The sequence below is a fragment of the Anopheles stephensi genome, chromosome 3, assembly GCF_013141755.1.
Source record: "Anopheles stephensi strain Indian chromosome 3, UCI_ANSTEP_V1.0, whole genome shotgun sequence".
NCBI classification, from domain to species: Eukaryota; Metazoa; Arthropoda; class Insecta; order Diptera; family Culicidae; genus Anopheles; species Anopheles stephensi.
Window position 1 is genome coordinate 41,376,199 of NC_050203.1, and position 19,018 is coordinate 41,395,216.

At 47.6% G+C, this 19,018-nt stretch overlaps 1 protein-coding gene across 12 annotated transcripts in view; it reads right to left on the minus strand.

The window, feature by feature from the left end:
* Positions 1–19,018, minus strand: part of LOC118512251 (FH1/FH2 domain-containing protein 3-like) — a 76,557-nt gene that overhangs the window by 47,500 nt on the left and 10,039 nt on the right. For 8 of the 12 annotated variants that reach the window (XR_004906275.1, XR_004906276.1, XM_036056395.1 and 5 more), the window contains 3 exons: positions 16,994–17,080; positions 11,315–15,786; positions 10,807–10,825 (listed from right to left, as the gene is read on the minus strand). Coding sequence is in view for 7 of the 12 variants with exons in the window: in XM_036056395.1 (XP_035912288.1) it covers positions 10,807–10,825; positions 11,315–15,786; positions 16,994–17,080 (4,578 nt within the window). In the remaining 5 variants the exon portion in view is untranslated. Of the gene's footprint in view, positions 1–7,332; positions 8,853–10,806; positions 10,826–11,314; positions 15,787–16,993; positions 17,081–19,018 lie in introns of those variants that run through there. The other 4 variants (XM_036056398.1, XM_036056403.1, XM_036056401.1 and 1 more) reach the window with 4 other exon arrangements.

Genomic DNA, 19,018 nt, shown 5'->3' on the forward strand with positions numbered 1-19,018 from the left:
GCTGGCAATAACAATTATCCGCGAACCCGTAAAAAAACGACAACTCACTGCCGGAGACCTCCCGACGCCGGCTAGAATCGTACTGGTTAGCGTTGAAAGAGGAAGCAGAACGAGCTGCAGAGGAAAATGATGAAACGGAGCCTTAAAAAAGAGATGGTGAAAACTATCTCCCAAGGGGCGATAGTATTCTACAGGGAGTCATACGACACCGAGGCTTGAATATTGGGAGTTGAAATTCTTGAACGCCATTCGTTTCGCGAGAACAGTTCCAATCGATTCACGAATATTCTAATGAAGTTCACGGACAACGCAAACAAGTGATTCGTTCCGCAACAGTTCCAGAGTTTCTATCCCAAACAACTCTGACAGGTCCCAATTTCACACCATTGTGTTTCGCTTGTGTAATCTGCGACCCAACAGAACGCAACGACGCAGGCAAGAAGTCCCCCGCGAACCGGAACGAGAACGTGTGTTCGGATGTTTCCCAAGGTTCCCCGTGGGATGTTTCTTCAAACGCAGCGCGGGCGACGATGCGGCAACGACAAATAAAAGAGTCCTGTACGCCCTTCACGCTTCCCTTAGCTTTGACTGGGCTGAGGGCAAACCCTAGGGTCTCTCTGTGTGGCGGGTAAGTAGTGAGCAGTAGTGTAATCAGGGGCGACAACACAGCAAGTGATGGGCCGGAATTTACAACATGTAATTGAATTTAAATCGTTGTTACCATTCGCGGCCGAGAATCGCTTGTCCAACAAATTAAATGGGCTCCTCTTTTCGGTACACTCGGGCACTCGGGTAGACCACTTTGGGCGTGGGGAATTTAGAGCGAGAATAGATCAGGTTAAAGTGAGCCATAAAGAATGAGGAAAATAGCATTACTTCCCAAAACTACCTCCAAACAGTAGTTAAGCGATGCACTTCAGAATAGTTGGACGGTTTATTACTTAATTTGAGCATACCTATGATACTTGCATAATTTATGGCATCCCTGTATGATTAAGAATATGTACAGTTCTCGCCCTATTTTTCTCATACAATCTAAGAGGGATAAGAGTCGTGCATTGTTTCGGAATGAAGGAATTTACGAGCCCCTTCGTGCATGTATCTCTTTCCGATCCACACTATTCATTCTAACAGCTTGCTACCGTACCTGAAGCCTTCTTGGAAGCATAAAACCAATATTTTACTGTCCTTACCGTACCACCGCGCCAAGCACCCCGCGCAACCCGGTGTGCACTCGCCTGTGACAACCCTTACCCTTGGCGCAAGTTAAGCCGCTGGCCGCCATCGGGTTGACCTCTTCAAGATTGGCCCCAGCAACCAAGATCAAGAAGATAGCGTAGCGTTAGTCTTCAGCATTTAAAGCGAAGCTCTATCAGTTCCATTTTTCGTCAGCGCTGCGATGCCATCAGTCAGATCGTCCTCCTCTGGGCTGGCCACGGTGCATTCCTTCCAATTCTAAGGCGAAAGATTCTCTTAACGCAGGCGAAAAGGCCACGTACAGGCATAAAATTATGCAAACGAATTCATAGTCCCCCCGGCCCAACACATGGCCCGGCAGCCCCATCAACGTCATCAAAATGATGTGCCAGAAGCTCTAAAATTACGAATCTCGAGGAACAGATAAACGAATTAAAATTGCTTACAATTTTACGATACAGATGGTGGTTCACGCCGGCAAAGCCTATGGGAACTGTCTTTTGTTAGCGCCTAATGTCCACCATTGGATCGGATGGCTGACCTGGTAGCCAGCGAGCGAAAAAGTGTTAGCAGTTGGAAAAGTTTTTCATCGTAAACGTTTCTGATGCAGTCTCTCACGGTGTTGCCACGGAAAATTGGCTCCTCCCAGGATGTAGTCGAGGAGTTTGCAATAGCTCACTTCCGCTCGTGATACGTGAACAGGTAGCGCGAAAAGGAAAGCGGATATATCGTCCGACCCATTCTCGGGCAGGGTTCTGGCGTTCCGAGGGGCCGTTCGCTAAAACGGAAGCCACTTTCGATCTAATGCATCCGCTCAGGTTCAAATGCGGCCAAGCTGCGCCCGAAGGTCAAGTGGTTTCAGTGGGTTCGAGCAATACGCGCTTTCCTGGACACACCGATCGGCTGCTGCGTTAGTTGATTGCTTTAATAGAGCATTATCTGAACGTGCCCATTACTCTACCGGTGGGCGAGGATAATTTTGACGAGCAATTTAGAGAGATTTTTTTTTGTTCTTGTGTTCTCCCAGTTCCATTCGCGTTACAGGTCTGCTACAGTTCTGGAGGGTGGTACCATTTTGCCTTACACACTTGCTTGTCGATATTAATGCTCTAATCAACTTTAATTATTTTTCCGGCAGAACATCCTTTTCTTCCTGTGATGTGTTGGGATGTGAAGTGTTGTTTGTATTGCTGTGAAACTGCTTCCGGTTTGAGCCTTGTAGTTAGGCAACCGCCTTGATTTCCTGGCTGTTTGCTGGCTTTCCTAGCGATCGTTTAACACTTATCCATGAGTATTAAAAACTAAGAACTTAAAATTACGCTTGGTGCTCTTCACAATGGTGGGGATCAATTAATCTATTCTTTCGCTTATCTCATAATTTGTTCCTTGTTTTATTCTGAAACAACACGACATCCTTTTTCCACATTTTTTTTTTTATTCTGATAGCACACACGCACTTCATCACGGCGGACCATCAAATGACGCTGCACCTTGCAGCCTGCACTCAGCTCATGATTATGAATATTATTTCTGCAACAAAACAACGAAACTGATGGCTCTCATTTAAAAGCCCTCATTGCTGCCAATGTGCCCTGTTGTGATTGACGAAACCGTAATAAAGTTCGTGTTTAATTTCGTGGCAATTACGTTCGGGAGGGAAGCTGATGTGAAATAAAGAGAGAAAAGAAACAAGCCATAAAAAAGCTTAACATCATTGCACTTTAATCATTTTTCTGTTGTTGTATTCACTCCGTCGCGAGCTTCTCCCTATATGGGGCCTATGGGCTCAAATTTTGTTGTGTTTTCGTGCTAATGACATACGCGCGAAAAATACACCGAACGCACCGAATCGCTGCCGTTACAAGGGAGCAAGGGTAGAAAAGCAAGAGATGGCAAACTCTTCGTTTCGTTACCGACACCGTTTCGGTCCCACCAATCGGTCCCGTTCTCCAATTTTCCCGATATCAGTTTTCGTCGATCATGTTGCAGACCCAACCACATGGGACGGAGGGTAGGAAAGGTAACCCTCCCCTCCCCCCCATTCACCCCTTTTCCGCATCCAAAGACTCAATGTTCGCTTTTCTGGTCGATTGCATTCGGCCGATTCAAGCATTCGTTGTTTCCATTCCAACACCTGATCATTCATTATGGGTTCGGTTCGTTTGGTCGATTTCGCTGTCCATTCGCCTCTGCTTCTCTTCTACCATTTACGACACGAATCGCTCAATTTTCGGGCACTGGCGAATTGTGTTTTCCCACCATCCACCTTTCCCAGCGACCCGACCGATCTCGATCCACTTTGCAGCTCGATGTATTCGCTTATGAATATTTCATCCTTGCATCTTCAACTGGCTGCCAACGGTCGTTTTACCAAATGCTTTCCCGTAGTGCCAAAGGACACAAGGATCCATTTTCGGGGCTTTTAAGGCACATGCACCTCAGCACCAGCGGTAAACATCATCGTCCATCAAATACTCATACCACGGCACTGTTTGGTAGACACTGGTCGACCGCCAGCTGGACACCCCGGGACAACTGTCTCCCGGTGTCGCCGATGGAAAAAGTTTCATCCAACACACTATTCGATTCGAGTTCTTCCACTCGATTGCCCCGAAAAGGTTCCATTACCAGACCGGGTGGTGAGATGACTTCAGAGCTGCAGAACTCCATTCGCGCGACCCCCAAGAATCGATCCCCAACTGTTACACATTGTTTGCACAGAGCATAGACAAACAAAAGCAGCAAAACACCAAGGGGATGGGAGGGGGCGAGACCTCAGGAGAGGGAGAAAAAAAACTTCATCCTAAATCCAGAACAGGTTTATGCTGCCAATCTTGTCGTTGTCTTTGTCCCCTCTTTAACTCGTCCACTTTCCACGGCCCAGCAGCAGTAGCCCTTTGGATGCCTCCAGATGCTCCTGAGCGTACCGGCAATCCTAAACCTGTTCACGTTCGTCGTTTATTTTATTCTTCGCCCGATGCTTTCTGGCCGCTCCCAGGCTCTTCCTCTGCTCTTTTCCGCAAGAAGAAGCACACACACACACACACACACATGCCAAACAAAAAACACGACGACCGCAAAAAACGCGCCAGCAGCAGCAGCAAACAGTCGCCAGTCGCCGGGCGAGAATCAAGCTTTGGATGGTACTCGGGCCAACTGCAGGCCATGGCTTATGTATCGCTCTTTATGTGCTGTTTTATTTGGGTCCGTTTCTGCATTTGTGCAAACCTGTTTTCCAGCTCATACCTGTTACACACGCGACACCGTTGAATCGGAACCCCGAGCGCGAACCGTCTCAATCAGTAAATAAATTGGACAGTGAAAACTCTTATCAATGAATGGTGGCAGACCGTGTAACAGGAGGGCTTTTTCATGTTACTCCTCCCGAAAATGTTGGTTTTAAACTCCAAAAGTCGGGTAAAATCAGCTCCACATACACACACACAGATAGAGCGAGAGAACGCTCGATCGTCCGTGGTTAAGCTTGGCCTGGTAAACAAACCAGGCTCAAGTTCAAGATCTGCGGGAACCACGCTTCAACCATGTCCCAGGATTGGGTTTAGTTCATGTCATTGAAGGCGTACCAAATCTCGATTCGTGGAGCCCGGTCCACGGTCCGTTTGCGAATGTACGGCAAAACGGCACCGATCGATAAATAAGCCATCGTTTCCGGCTGACGGGTTTGAGGTTTGCACCAGCGTAGAGCAGATATCTCAGCGACGGCAGAACAGGGGCAACGGCGAGAAATTATGATCTGATTTGGATGGGTTTTAGTCTTTGTTTTGGTTTTGCTTCGTCGCGATCGTTAACGGATTAGCTGGGTCTCGGATCGAGAATGCCTCCGAACCGATTGGAGCAGCTGGGTTCGCTAGTAGACGCGCGCTCGGTTACAAGAATATGAGCCATTTTGCTTGTTGCCCGTAGAGGTCAAAGGCACCATTTCTCAGCGATCCTGATCCGTAACGAGCAAATCCAAGAAAGTACAAACCAACAAAACAAAGCGCAGCAAAAAGCAGCACGACCGTTGGGAAATGTTGGGAAGTGGTAAATTGGTAACGAACCAACCTTACGGCAGCACAAATGAGCTGCTAGCAAAAACCGATCGTAACGGCAGCAACTGCTCGAGCTAGAGAAGGAAACGGCACCAAACCAATCTCACTAACCATTTCGCAAGCCTGTTTTCCTGCACCAACAGATAGTCCCGTTTGTTGGAGAAGACAGTACAGTTGAACGTCTTGGCGCATGCTCGCTGAGAAGTTCTAGCTCGTTGAGCGTTACTGGTGCATATTGTTTAGTGCAGGTACGCCTAAACACAGCCAAAAATAATTCTGAATAATGCGAATGGATAGAGGACCAGTTGCGTTTAAACGTGATTGATACAAGGACACGTGCTCAGGTTCTGTTTGGGTTTGGTTTGGGGCAGTTAATCGCCGTAATTATAAATAATTTAATTCGTTTATCGTTCAGTAGAATATATGGATAAGTAATTCAACAGGATGCCTACCGAAATCCTTTCCTCCGAGATGTCATGTCAGGGCATAACCGCTATAAATACTACGGTTTTGGGATTAGCTAAAAACATTATACAAAATATTGGTGCATCAGCAACAGCAAGACTAGAGTATATCTGTACTGTTCTAGCTATATGAATTCCACCTCATCTTAAAATTGGTCAAAAAACTACATCGGAGTCCAACTCGCAAGGTACGTCGCTCCATTAATCTTGAACAGAGTCCAGAAATGACCTAACCATTGCCAGTTAATCGCGCTCGAGAGTTAAAAATTACATTAATTTAAACTAATAATTGTGTAAGGCTGTCTGAAAAGTTGGCATTACTGGTGTTCTATTCTTGATTGTTTAATCAGTTTCTTCAAAAAGATCTTCAAAATCCATCTAATTCAACCAACTCCCAGTTCTAAAAGCATGGCAGTGTCTTATATTAAAGAGACTTCATAAACAAGACCTAGAATCAAAGATGCCAAAATTTAACTCAAGAGTCTTTCATTCCCATCCATATTTGATGAGTAATGCGAAAACAATTTGCCCGATCCTCAGACAGATAGCTTCATGTAATATCGATCGTTCCACTCATGATAACGCTTATCACATTTCAAGCTGATAGTTGCTTCGCAATTCTGTCGGTGGACTGCTTTCTGAACCACCATCGACATCAACGCAACACAGCAATGACAGCAAACAATCTCACCCCAAAAAGGGTGAAAGGTGTGATAGGGGAAAGGAAACTAATAATTTGCGACTAACTGCACCTCAATTTAATAAAGTGCAACAGCTCGCAAACAACCCAGCCAGCTGTCCTGTATCGGTCATGACACTTTGGAAGCTCGGCACTCCATACTGTTCGACCGCTGCTCAGCTGTTCGCATGTAGGTGCGCACGACCGGTGCGTTTATCGTGCCCATTCCACACGTTCTCGTGCGCTCGGTGTGCCTAGAATGCTGTAGTGCTTTCTATTTTCCTACTGTCTACTGCCTGCCTGCCTTCCTACCTATCGGTTTGTCCGTTCTTTTTTTGTGTGTGTGTGTGGCTAAACCTTTGCATATAATTAAATTTTCCATACGCGATTCTTCGAGCCACACCAATCGATAGTGCGCTTTCCATGGCACGCCGTCCTTCGTGGACATGAATTCTTAAATACCTCGCCACACTCGCCATACGTTTGCGAACAGTGGGTTGGCACGATTTAATTTGTTATGCAATTTGTAGGTAGAACTTGTTGGACACACATATGCTTATATAGTTGAATTGGCTGTGTTAAACGTGAGGAGCGGTGCATCTTGAGTAGCTCAACCGTACTTAATTTGCGCTGTTCACGGTGCCCACGCAAAGCCTTGCCTCCAAGGTGACCTTCACCGTGTTTTCCATCACATCCGTCACGGAAGTTAGCTGTGCTGGAGTTCTTATTCTTTCCCTTTTTGTCTATCTCCCCAAAAGCCCAAAACATGCCTTGTCCACTCCCCGATGGTGCTTCAATCCATTTCAGCCGTTGATTTTTACTTTTACTTTTTCCTGCTGCCAAAAACGCTCACGATGTGAAGCGACGACCCAGACGGGAACAAACCTCAGCGAAACTCAACAGACGATTGCGCCTCACCAGGAGCATTTGTTTGACTTACTTCGTACCTTCGTTTACGACGTTGAATCTGATAATGAAAAATTTGACTCACACCATGAAAATTCACTTTTTGCACTTGCTTTCGACCAAAGTAGGGGGAAAACCGGCCTCCACCTTTTTTTTTAAACGATCCACCAATTTCAATGCCTCTCCTAAACGCACTTTAATAGTCAAATTAACCGGCTTGTTTTACGCTCCATGCATATCGTGGGGTTCAATTTCCCGAAACCTTTGCCAACGAACCTTTGTTTCTAGTTTTCACAGTTGAAATTAGAGCGACCGAGCCGACTGAGCCGACCAATCGATCTTTTCCACTACGAAGCTTCACCAACAGCGAAGTATGTACTACACGTTGTCATAAATTCTGCCACCCCTAAATTGCACCATTAACCACTCCACAGCCCGTACAAAGGGCTCGGCCACCGGTCGGTGGGTGGGTAGACCGTGAAATATGGTTCTATTTTCGTGCACACTTAACACACTTTTGCTCTCCGCAGCAACTATATTCTTGGACGGATCGACCGAGTTCCAGCATCCGCGCACATCGATCACCAGCACGATCACTCGCTCTGTTCGTCCACAAGCACGGTCTGGAGCGCAGTTCAGTACGGCTGCCAAAAACACTGTCCTTCTGCGCACTGGAAGGTGACACCACTCCCGATCACCGTTCACTCGGCCGCGGCGGTATGATAACAATCGAATCCGTCTGATCTCGAGCCGTGAATCTAACCGGCGTGCGGAATGCGTCTCCTCTCGCGTGACGCTCGCGATCGACCCCAAAGCTTCCGCGGCAACGATCTTTCAGCGACTGACTAAGCGATTCGGTTGAAAGGCCAAAAAGCTCGCGGTTCGCTCTCCACGCAACCCAAGACGTTCAGGGCTCTCTCGCTCGGCACGGTTCAGGTTCGCTCGCTCGCTTGCACGCCGAGCCACCAACACCAACACCGCACATACGATGGCTTGCCTTGAAACGGGTTTTTCTTTCCGCTCCCGATCGCCGCCGCCGTCGTCGCCTCGTCCGGCTGGCAGCGACCGGTCACCGGCTTCTTAGTGCGGAGCGGGCCGGTCCACACCTGTGTAGGTCATCCCGTTTCGGTGTAGTTGTCCGATTTCAGTACGAGCGTGCGTGCACCATTTCTTTTCCACCCTTAGGGACCCGGGTGGAGCAAGCATTCTACCACACTGCCATGCACCACCGTAGGGGGTTGTGTAGAATTCGAAAAAGCAACCGACAGCCGGGTCTGTCACCGTTTTGCACTGCAATACACGCACACAGCGATGGCGCAGCATATGCTATGTGCCGGTCGAGTTTGTTCGCCACGATGGCTTCACGACGGTTGCACGTACAGGATTGCATTACCAAGGGCAGTAGGGTGGTTTGAGTTGCAGTATTCGGGGCGGACTTTCGGTGTTTGATTTTTAAATTTATAAACCTATTACAAACCTCTTCTACTGCAGTTTTGAAGGTGCCCAAAGTTTGAAAACAGTCGTACAACTATTTTAGCTTCTTGTTGAAACATTAATAAATTTGCACCAAATATAACCTAAATCGATTGAACCCTTCACTGCTATCAGACGCTTCAAAGCTCGCTAGAACGCTCAACCGAGTAGATATCGCCGAAGTGAGACCTCGAAGTCTCACTCGGTTTTAGCCAACCTAATTCCAGCTGACAGCAAGAACAACTACCAAACATGCAGTCGTGCAGTAGTATGGGTTCACCCGACACAAGTAGTCGTTGTGTGCCTTTTTCTACCCATTTGCCAAGTGGTACCCAATGGTGGTGGTGGTGGTGTATAGGCAAACAATGTTGCCTTTCGAAGGCCAACAAAGAAAATGATCATTCGCGGGGCGTGCAATTTCCTGGCCCCAGCATCTCCGAGCAATCCTACCGGTATTGCTTGCACGGGCGTGGGAGAGGTACGAGCTCAAATATTGACCGTTTCTCGTTAGTTCGTGGTTTGCTTCACTCAACGGGCTCCCCTCCCGGGAGGAGTCGTCCATCGTCCAGGACGCGTCATGCAGGAAGCCTGACGTATCGTACGCAATGTTTGTGTTTGCGAACGAACGCGCGGCCACGTTGCTGTCTTTTTTTCCCTCCACATGTTTGACCACGGCGCTGCTATCACAACGGAAAAGATGGATGATTTCAGCTCATTGCTGATGAAATAATGCCTATTTTTAAACGATAAAAATTGTTTAGACTGTACCCCGCGGGAGAAGGAGATTCGTTTCGGCAGGGGCGGTTTGCGTTTGTGTGACGCGTAATGTGGGTGCATATTGCGTGCGTATGGAAAATGCGCATTTAGATAGTCGGGTTGAAAATAAATTCGCAGACATGTGGTTCCTCCGTGGTGAGGTGGTTAGCTCATCTTAGCTGCTCCATTTTGAGTAAAAGAGATCAATTTATATTAACTATCCTAGATGCTCTGTGTATCTCCAGGCTCAATGATCTCTTCGCGATATAATTTATAATGGGGAACGCGTGCAAGCAATTATCCATTAAAATATCATTTGATACAATTGGTCATACCAGTACATCAGACTGTAATGCGAACAGCGGTTGGACGTTGTTCTAATCGGTTAAGCTATTTCTGTTAGAACCAATCCAACCAACCATCCAACCATAAATCTTTCGATGCATGGAAATACTTCAAGCATATATTCTTAATCCTCATCCTCAAATAAATGTTTTATTATTCGCCGGTCACGTGATCCTATCTTCGGTATGATCATCGGTTGATGTGCCAAGACGAACGGCTCGCCTGCATGGATCATAATCTCTGCAACCCGGCCACGGGGTGATTTGCATGTCTCACCTCACGGGTGTGCGCATGTGGGTCAAGCTGCCGGTGGGTCGATGACCCAAGCTGCATACTCAAACTACCACGTTCAAAAATATTCACTTCCGGATAATTATGAAACCAAGTACCCGTAAAACTTTAACTTAAAATATCACAGCTGTCTATAAATGTATTTAAAATATGAAAACTTGTTGCATGCAATAGATTCATGCTTCCTAAAATAGCACCTGAATGGTTGGTGAAATGACCGCAAATTGCCGTCACCACCTCCAATCCACTTTGTTCGGTTCCGTGGAACATCTGAATGCTACCAAGATGTGTTCAAACTGTTGCCAAACTGGCTGTAGCTAGCAAGTGAAACATAAAATTTGCTTCTATTTTCCAATGGTAGGTGGGATATGGTCCATTTATGAAAGTCGGAAAGATTCCACAGGTGGTTAATGTGTACCAGTGGGTGCAGCATGTGTACCGGTTCATGCGAATCGCATGCTCAAGATGATCGAGCACAGTAAGAATAGAATAGTATTGCAAAAAATTAAGGGCAAAATTGTTTCCCATAGTGTGTTACATGTAATAAAACTAGAAAATCGTTTAAAAGATAAAAAGCTAGTAATGCTGTGTAAAAAGCAATAATTCAGAATAAAGTAGATTGATTGTGTTTAAATATACTCACCGTACTCGCTTTGCGTTGCCTGTGAAAGAGAGAAAGTGAAAATGTGGTGAGTTACGTTACGAGTGAGAACGAATGTGCATTTAGCCGAGGCACAAACCACAACGATGTGGTGAATACGGTGTATCGATCTTATTGAACGGTGTACTAAACTGTACTAAAATCACAAATACGATTTGAAAGATTTTAACTACTTCAATTGCCATAACTACGGTAGAAAATTCTGGTTGATGTTCAAAGTAATAGCTTATTCTATAAATAGAAGGGGATTCTATCAATTAGGTTATAGAAACAGAACTGAAATTTAAAGCGACATTTAAAAGTTTTTCTGTTCGTTTGAGTGTTACGCTGTTATGCGTATCGATATATAAATATCAATAATAAGGCTATTCTCTTATATATTTGAAATAACCAGCTGCATTTCTACCTGTTACTGTGTGGGTTCTTTAAACATGTACTGAGTCTGCAAATACTACGTGGAAGATAGATGATTCCTTCACGACAAACTTACCTCTGTTGCCCTGCGTAATCAATGAACTGCGGTGTACTGTCGTGCACTCGGACGTCCTTCGGGGTGATCTCCTGCAGCTCATCCATAACAAACATCCTGTCCATCATGGGGCTGAGCGGGTGGCACGAACCACCCAACAGATCGTCAATGTTTGTGTGCCGTGAGATGAACACCGGCGACTGCGTATCCTTCCGCGTGCTGAAACCACCAACGTCCGCTGAAACGTTCGCGCCGTGCTCCAACGAGACGGTCGCAACAGCTTGAACGTTCGCTTGCAGTGGAACGGAGGACATGGTCGAGGGAATGTTATCGTACGGGGAAGCCCGTCCACCAGCCTCTCCTTCCGGGCTTGCCCGATCACCCAGCGGTGGCGTTTCGCTGGTAATTGGCTCGATGGTGTAGTCACCCGTGGGGAATTTCGGCAAACCGGCCACAAAGTTTGTGATGCTCTGCAGCTCCTGCTCCACCTGTGCCTCGATGTCCGCGTTCTGCAGATCCGCTTCCTCTTCTCCGTGTTGTTCGACAAAGGAGGACAGCTTGCGGGGACTTTCAGCGCTCTCGTCCGGACTGTCACCGGTCATCCACCAGGCCTTTTCGCCCGACTCGACACGCGTGATGCGATACTTTGTCGGGCTGGTCTGTTTACCGCTCGCCTTGGAGTTGAAGCTGTTCGATCGGCTCACAACGTTCGATTTTGATCCTGACCGGGACACGGGTGCGTCAGAGGTCTCCAAAATCCACCAGGGCTGCTCGCCGGACTCGATGCGCGTTATTTTAAACGGTTTCGCTTTCACCGGGCTACACTCACGCACCGATTCATTGCTCTCGATACCGTTGTCTGCGGTGTCTTCTGTCGCCGACGTTTTGCCAAGCTCGTTCACCTTCTCGGAGCTGTACAACCACCAAGCCTTCTCGCCCGACACGACACGAGTCAGCATGATTCCTTGACTTCGCGGTTCCGGTGTAGGCTCCTTCGATGGCTCCCGACTGCCGGACGTGCTGCTGGGACTGCTACCGGACGTCTGATCTTTGCGGGAAAGATCAGCCATGGCCTGTTCCCACCACTCCTCATCTTCCGCTTCAAGCTTAAACACTGTGTATCCGGGACTCTTCTTGCCACCGCCCACCGATTCAGGGGTTTGTTCCTTGCTGGGCTGCTTGCTTCGCTCGCCGGACGACTTTGCCGCTACGTTCTCGGTACTCTTCATCCACCATGCCCGTTCACCGGACTCGACACGCGTCACCCTAATCGGACGGAACGGACTGAGTGTTTGGCTCTCAAATATGCTTGTTGCAGCCGTCGTACGACCATCGTCGGTTGCGGCCTCTGTCCCACCCGCCATATCCTGCTCGGCTGTACTGGACGCTTCCGCCGTGTCCGGTTCCAACTCAGGCACTGGTTTATTTCCATCGTCTGTCAACCACCACGGTTTCTCGCCCGATTCTACGCGCCTGATGCGGTACGTGTAGCTACGGGCACTCGGCACAGTTTCCTGCACTGTCGCCGTTTGCTCAAAGTTACCCGAGCGCCTCCACCACATCGCTTGCTGATAGTCGCTGGTCGGCTTCTGACCATCGTCGTCACCTTCCTTTTCCTGTCGTTCATTCCCATCACCCTCATCATCTTCTTCGTCCTCGTCGTTGCTGGAGTCATCCTTAATGCTCTCCATGTAGTGTGTTCCCGCCTCCCAGCCCGATTTACCGTTCGGGTCCGCCGCGAAGCTCTCCGACATGCTAGTTGTGCTAGCGTTATCGTACCAGCTGGTTGCATTACGATTCTGGTTGTTCACAAAGTTTGTTGCCAGCTGTATCGCACGCAAAAGCAGCTCATTGTTGGCGTTGGAGGCATCCGTGGCGGCACTCAGATCGTCCGGCTCATTTGGTGCCGTACGCGTGATCGACTGCTCACGATCTGTGTCAGTTCCGGAGGATGCGCTAGCGCTGCTGGTGTCTTCCGAGCTGGTCGAAGCCGAACGATCTGAGCGTTTTGTTAGCTTCGTTCCATTTTGTTGCCGTACGTTTGGAATGCGACTTGAGGGCCCATTCGTTTCGGCGACTGGCGTTGCCGTCGATGCCGAAGAACTGGACGATTTGCTCGACGATGTGGATGATTTGCGTGGCCGCTCGGGAGCTGGACCCATGTTCAGTGCCGACTTGCGGAAGTCTTTATTCGCGACCGAACGAACAGGCGATGGACTATCCTTGGTCGGTGCTGGTGGAGGTTTCTCCGGAGATTTCTGTTTGGGTGGCGTTTTCTGCTTGCCACCCGGGGAGCTTCCCGTCGACGATCGACTTGCAGTGGATTTGGTACTGTTGGATTTGGACAAACTAAGCTCCTTCACTCTGGCAGCTAGCGTTGAAAGCTCCTTCTTCTCCGGTGCGTCACTCTTCGATGAGCTGACGCTCGTTTCACGACTGAAACTCGGACTGTCGCGACTGTATCGTGAAGACGCGCTTGAATAACGCGTATACCCAAGCGTCGGTGAGGATGTACCGTACTTTTGGTCGAGGAATGGGGACCAGCTCCGTGTGGAAGGTTGTCCGTAGCGCAGGTATTTCGTAGGATCATCCATCCGATCGGACTGAATCTGCTTGTCAGCCGTTTCCACAGGAAGCAGTTGCTTCTGAATAGTCTTTTCGATGGTTTTACACATTTCTGCCCGGCGGGCTCGAATGAGCGGTGTTGCGCCCGGTGGCGTCGGGGACGTTCCACGCGTAACCAGCGTTATTTCGATAAATATTTTTGGTTCGGGCTCTACGCTACTTTCCGTTTCTTCCGACGATTCCTCTGACGACGAGCTTGTCGCAGTGGTTTCCGACGACGATGAGGATCCTTCTCGCTTTTGGTCCTCATTGGAAGCTGGGCGTGGCTCCGGGGAAAAGATCTGACTGGCTGTAAGCGGTGACGAGCATTGCGATGGCTCGCGAGACTGTGAGTTGAGCCGTAGTCTTGAGGAAGGCCGGTTTGTACGTGATGCAATTGCCTCGCTGGACGTCATGTACGACAGTGCAATATCTGCTATTGGGCTCTTGGGAACGGGGCTGGCACTGGCGCCAAACCGATGACTAGCGCCCAGAGCACTGTTCGATCGGCCGTACGGTCGATACGCTCCAGTCGCCCCCAGTCCATACTTCTCTCGTACCGATTCGGCAGGGCTTGGTTCTCGTGAAGATCGTCGCGGAACCGTTGCTGGACTTGGATCCCGACTGCGCACCTTACTATTGACGCTGGGACTTGGATCACGCGTTTTTCTTGTAGCCGAGCCAAACGTCGATGGTTTCACTATACCAGAATCGTTACCCGTGCGAGATGCTCGTCCACTTGCTCGTTTCGTGTCCGCTGGACTTGGGTCTCGCGATCGCACCTTGCTCGCATTACCGAACGTTGGGATCTTCCTCGGTTCTGCTGGGCTGGGATCGCGCGACCGTACTCCAGGTGCGGTTTTGATTGTTATGGAGCTCGTAAACCGCTGTTTTTGATCAGCATTAGTACCCTGTTTGCTCGTCCCGCCCGGCTGCTTTAACTGCTGGACCGGTGCCGGACTTGGGTCGCGAGAGCGAGCTGCTGTAGCGATCATTTTGTTCGCCAACTGTATTCGCCTTTGCTCCATGGGACTTGGTTCGCGCGAAGTTCTGGTACGAACGGTTGGGCTGGGATCGCGCGATCGTGCCCTACTCTGGCCAAATGTGGTACCGCTCGATTGTCTGCGATATTCATTGGGAGCATTCTGTTGCGGTAGCTTTGTGCCGGACAGCTTACTAGCTATTGCCAACGCATACCCTCCGGTACGCTTTGGTTCTACGGCGGGGCTTGGATCACGAGACCGTGCCCTCTCAGTGACAGCCGTAGCGGCAGGACTTGGATCACGCTGCCTGCTTCGCGTAGCGATCGATGTGGAAGAGTTTGTTCTTGTCGCTGGACTCGGTTCTCGGGATTGTTCCCGTGCAACTCCGGTTCGTCCATAGCGTGTGGTGAACGTAACAGGCGGTGCGTTATCCTTTTTTGGCTTCAATCCAGATTCTTTAGTAGATTGGATCTTGCTAGCTGTACCGCTCTTCGACGATGAATCATCGGCCGCTGTTACATCCTTGCTGGAACCATACTTTGCCGCAATCAGTGAAGACTTCTTCAGTGGAGCAGGTTTGCTCTCCTTTATTTCTGCCTCGAGCTTCTTGGATGTTTCGATCAATCGTTCCTTCTCGCGATCGCGTTCCTTTTCGCGTTCCCTCTCCCTTAATTCACGCTCCTTCCGTCGTTCTTCTTCCTTCGCCTTGTCTCTTTCCCTTTCCTTCTCCTTATCGGCTGCCAAGCTAGAGTACCGGCTGATGAAGGAGGAAACGTTCGAGCTCGGAGCTGTGGTGGTCGTCGTTGGTCGAGGCGTTCGGTAGCTCCCGGAAGAAAATGACGGACGGTAAGTGCTCGTGGAACTCAACGAACCGAACCGAGACGTCGTTGAGGGTTCGGTCGAGAACTACAATGGAAACAGATGTTCGAAATATATTAATTTCACTAGCAATGCGAAGGGATAAATAAGCTTTAGTGAGCGGACAATTGTAATAATCGAAAACAAATTAAAACTTTTACATAAATTTCATTCAATAAGGGACTAGGGACATTTAAATGTTTTTTTCCCCGAGCCGTAACATGAGTTACCCATGCAGACGCTACATACAAACAAAGTCACATTGATTTATGAGAATTCCTGCAAGCGCCAGCAAATAAACCTGCGGATGCCAGCAAAACGGTTGCATTTTTGAAACATGCCGTTACACACGGATTTCGAAAAAAAGCAACATCCATCAATCCTTTGATGCTCCTGCAGGAAGCTGCATCGGCTAAATTCAGACATGTAGCTGCATTGCTAACAATAAATCTTCAATTCCTGACGCCAATTCTAAGCCTGTATCCGATCTCGTGTTGCTTATTTTTCAGCCATTTCTGTTGGAAAGCAACACAGCACGATGCACAATCTGCTGCTCAGACGTAAGAAGTGTCCTTAAGCAAGCGTTAACCAATCGTCACCTAGTCTACCAAACAGTTGGCATCCATTTGAAACTAGCAGAATTTACCGCTTTCACGCTCAAGCAGTTGCCTCTATTTGCAGTCTCGGGACTCGCGCTACTACAGAAATAGCACGGAAACGCAACGACGTAAATATCGCGGGCAAGCCAACCTGTCAATCAGTACGCTGACGAAAAACCCGGCGTACCCCGGCGTATGTTGCGAAGTCATACGCTGGCATTATCGGTGACGACAGCCGAGTCACCATTTTATGCACACTTACACACGACGATACACAACACATTGGACACATTGGTACAATTAAATGGGAGTGAGCCGAATCAGTCGTTCGGGGAAACGCTTTGTGGGACATTGTGGGACAGTGGACAAATCAAAACACCAAAACCAACAACCAGATATGCTTATCAGTATGCTATCTGGAGTAAGGGAATCAATCACACAAACAAAAGACAACAATAGCCGGACAATAAGGGAATGGGACACATTACAAAACTGTTACAAAGTACATAACGTAAGGAGTAGAACAACAAGCATAAAATAATTCAAGGATTTAAATACAATAAGGAATTTCGAGAAGCTGTGGAACCAAATATGAATTGTTTGACCACACCGAGACACCCAACAGAACATGGAAGAGAGGGCTTGAAAATACATACTCTGGAGCTTCGATAGGAACTTGGCAGACTGGATGATGCAGAATACGATGATGAGCTTGAATTGTAACTCGACGTTGACCAAGGATACTGAAACGGGCCGGAACGTAAGCGTATCAATATCAATATCTTACAGCTGTACTCTTTCCTTTCACTATAGGCTGTAAGATGCTGTTGATTTATATTAGTTTTCTCAAAATTGGTGTCATGTTATAAGAGTAGTGTGACTAGAAGGGTAAATGTGTATACATTAACAGGTGGGTAGATAAGGCTTAGTCCTATCTTCGAGAAAAGATTTGCTTTGCGTTTAATTCACTTTTTTTAAATCTATTCTTTTCGCTGCCATAACACATAATAACATAATTTGTTTTCATACGGCAGGACCGGGGTTCAAATCCCATCAGAGAACGCCTCCCCGTCTTCTGGAACGACTATCCAGCTAAGGGTAATATCACAGTAAGCTAGAAATGGTAGGCCGAAACCTTTCCAGATTTGTTTTTAGCCTCAAAATAGGCTCTTTCTCTGTTTCAGCGACTATTTCATCACTGGGCCTAAATTCTATTCCAGTGTGCATTCCTTTCAGGTCTACAAACAGGAAATAGTTCGTGTAATACTTATCAAGCATTTTTTTGTGTTGAAAAATGTTTTTTCCCTATCAAAAAGCAATGATGGATATGCACTACAAACTGGAGATTTTTAATTGAATTTTTATGTAGAAATTTATGTACGCAGGGGTGATGTACAGATAGGTGACCGCACCTTCGAAGTCGTCCAAAACTTCACCTATCTGGGGTCAAAAGTCAGCACCGACAAGAACATTGATGTTGAGTTACGCGCACGGGTGCTGGCTGCCAATCGGTCATACTACAGCCTGAGGATACTTCTCCACTCGAAATACCTGTCGCGACGGACGAGGTTTTGACTGTACAGAACATTTATAGTCCCAGTACTCACATACGCCTCTGAGACATGGACTCTGTCCAAAACTGACGAAGCCCTCTTAGCCGGGTTCGAGATGAAGATGCTCAGAAGGATTTTTGGCCCCGTATGTGTGGAAGGACAACGAAGGACAATGGAGGAGCCCCTACAATGACGAGCTCTACGAGCTGTACGATGATCTCACTATCGTGCAGCGCATTAGACTCGCCAGGCTCCGGTGGGCTGGTCACGTCATGAGAATGATACCGGACGACCCAGCCCTTAACGTCCTTTTAGGCCGTCCACACGGACAGAGGAGGCGTGGTAGGCCCAAATTGAGATGGAGTGATGGCGTTGATGCGTCCGCCAAAACGGCCGAGATAACGGATTGGCAGACGACGGCGCTGAACCGTGAGCGGTATCGTGGATTGTTGCAGCAGGCCAAGACCGCAAAGCGGTTGTAGAGCCTGATAAGTAAGTAACTTGAAATTTATGCATAATTCATAATAGAACTATAACTAAAGAGCGGCTCGGTGGACAACACCACAACCATGGCAGGCATGACTTAAGAAGTCGTTAGGCCAAAGAAGAAGATGAACTTTAACCTATCTATCCAGCAGTCAATAGAAGGCATGAATTGTTCGCTTTCCTAGTGACTGCTCAAAGAAATTAAAATCCAACCGTTATTCTATAATTTATTACTAAATTTCTGAATAAAAACGTATCCTGCCAAGCTTCTTTCAGCTATATAGTTTATTTCTCTTCTTCCGCTTCTATCCTCTTCAACCTGAGAGGATCTCAGCATACCATTATCGGCTTCCTTGACTTGATGCTACCTGCAGATAGCTAGTAGATTCTGTGTATGATAGTTTTTTCTCTAATTTATTTTACAAGTCACCAACATGACAGTCGGTTTTAAATAATAAATGGTCTTGATTTGCATACATTTTAGTTTACTTGGGAGATTATTTTTAATTTTTTCTCATTTATTGGGATTTTAGTCAATATGCGAACAGCATTCCAATCCAATCAACAAATGTATATAAATAAGAATTGATAACCTATATTGCTATATTAATTGCCTATCAGAAAAAGTAATCACTTAGCAGA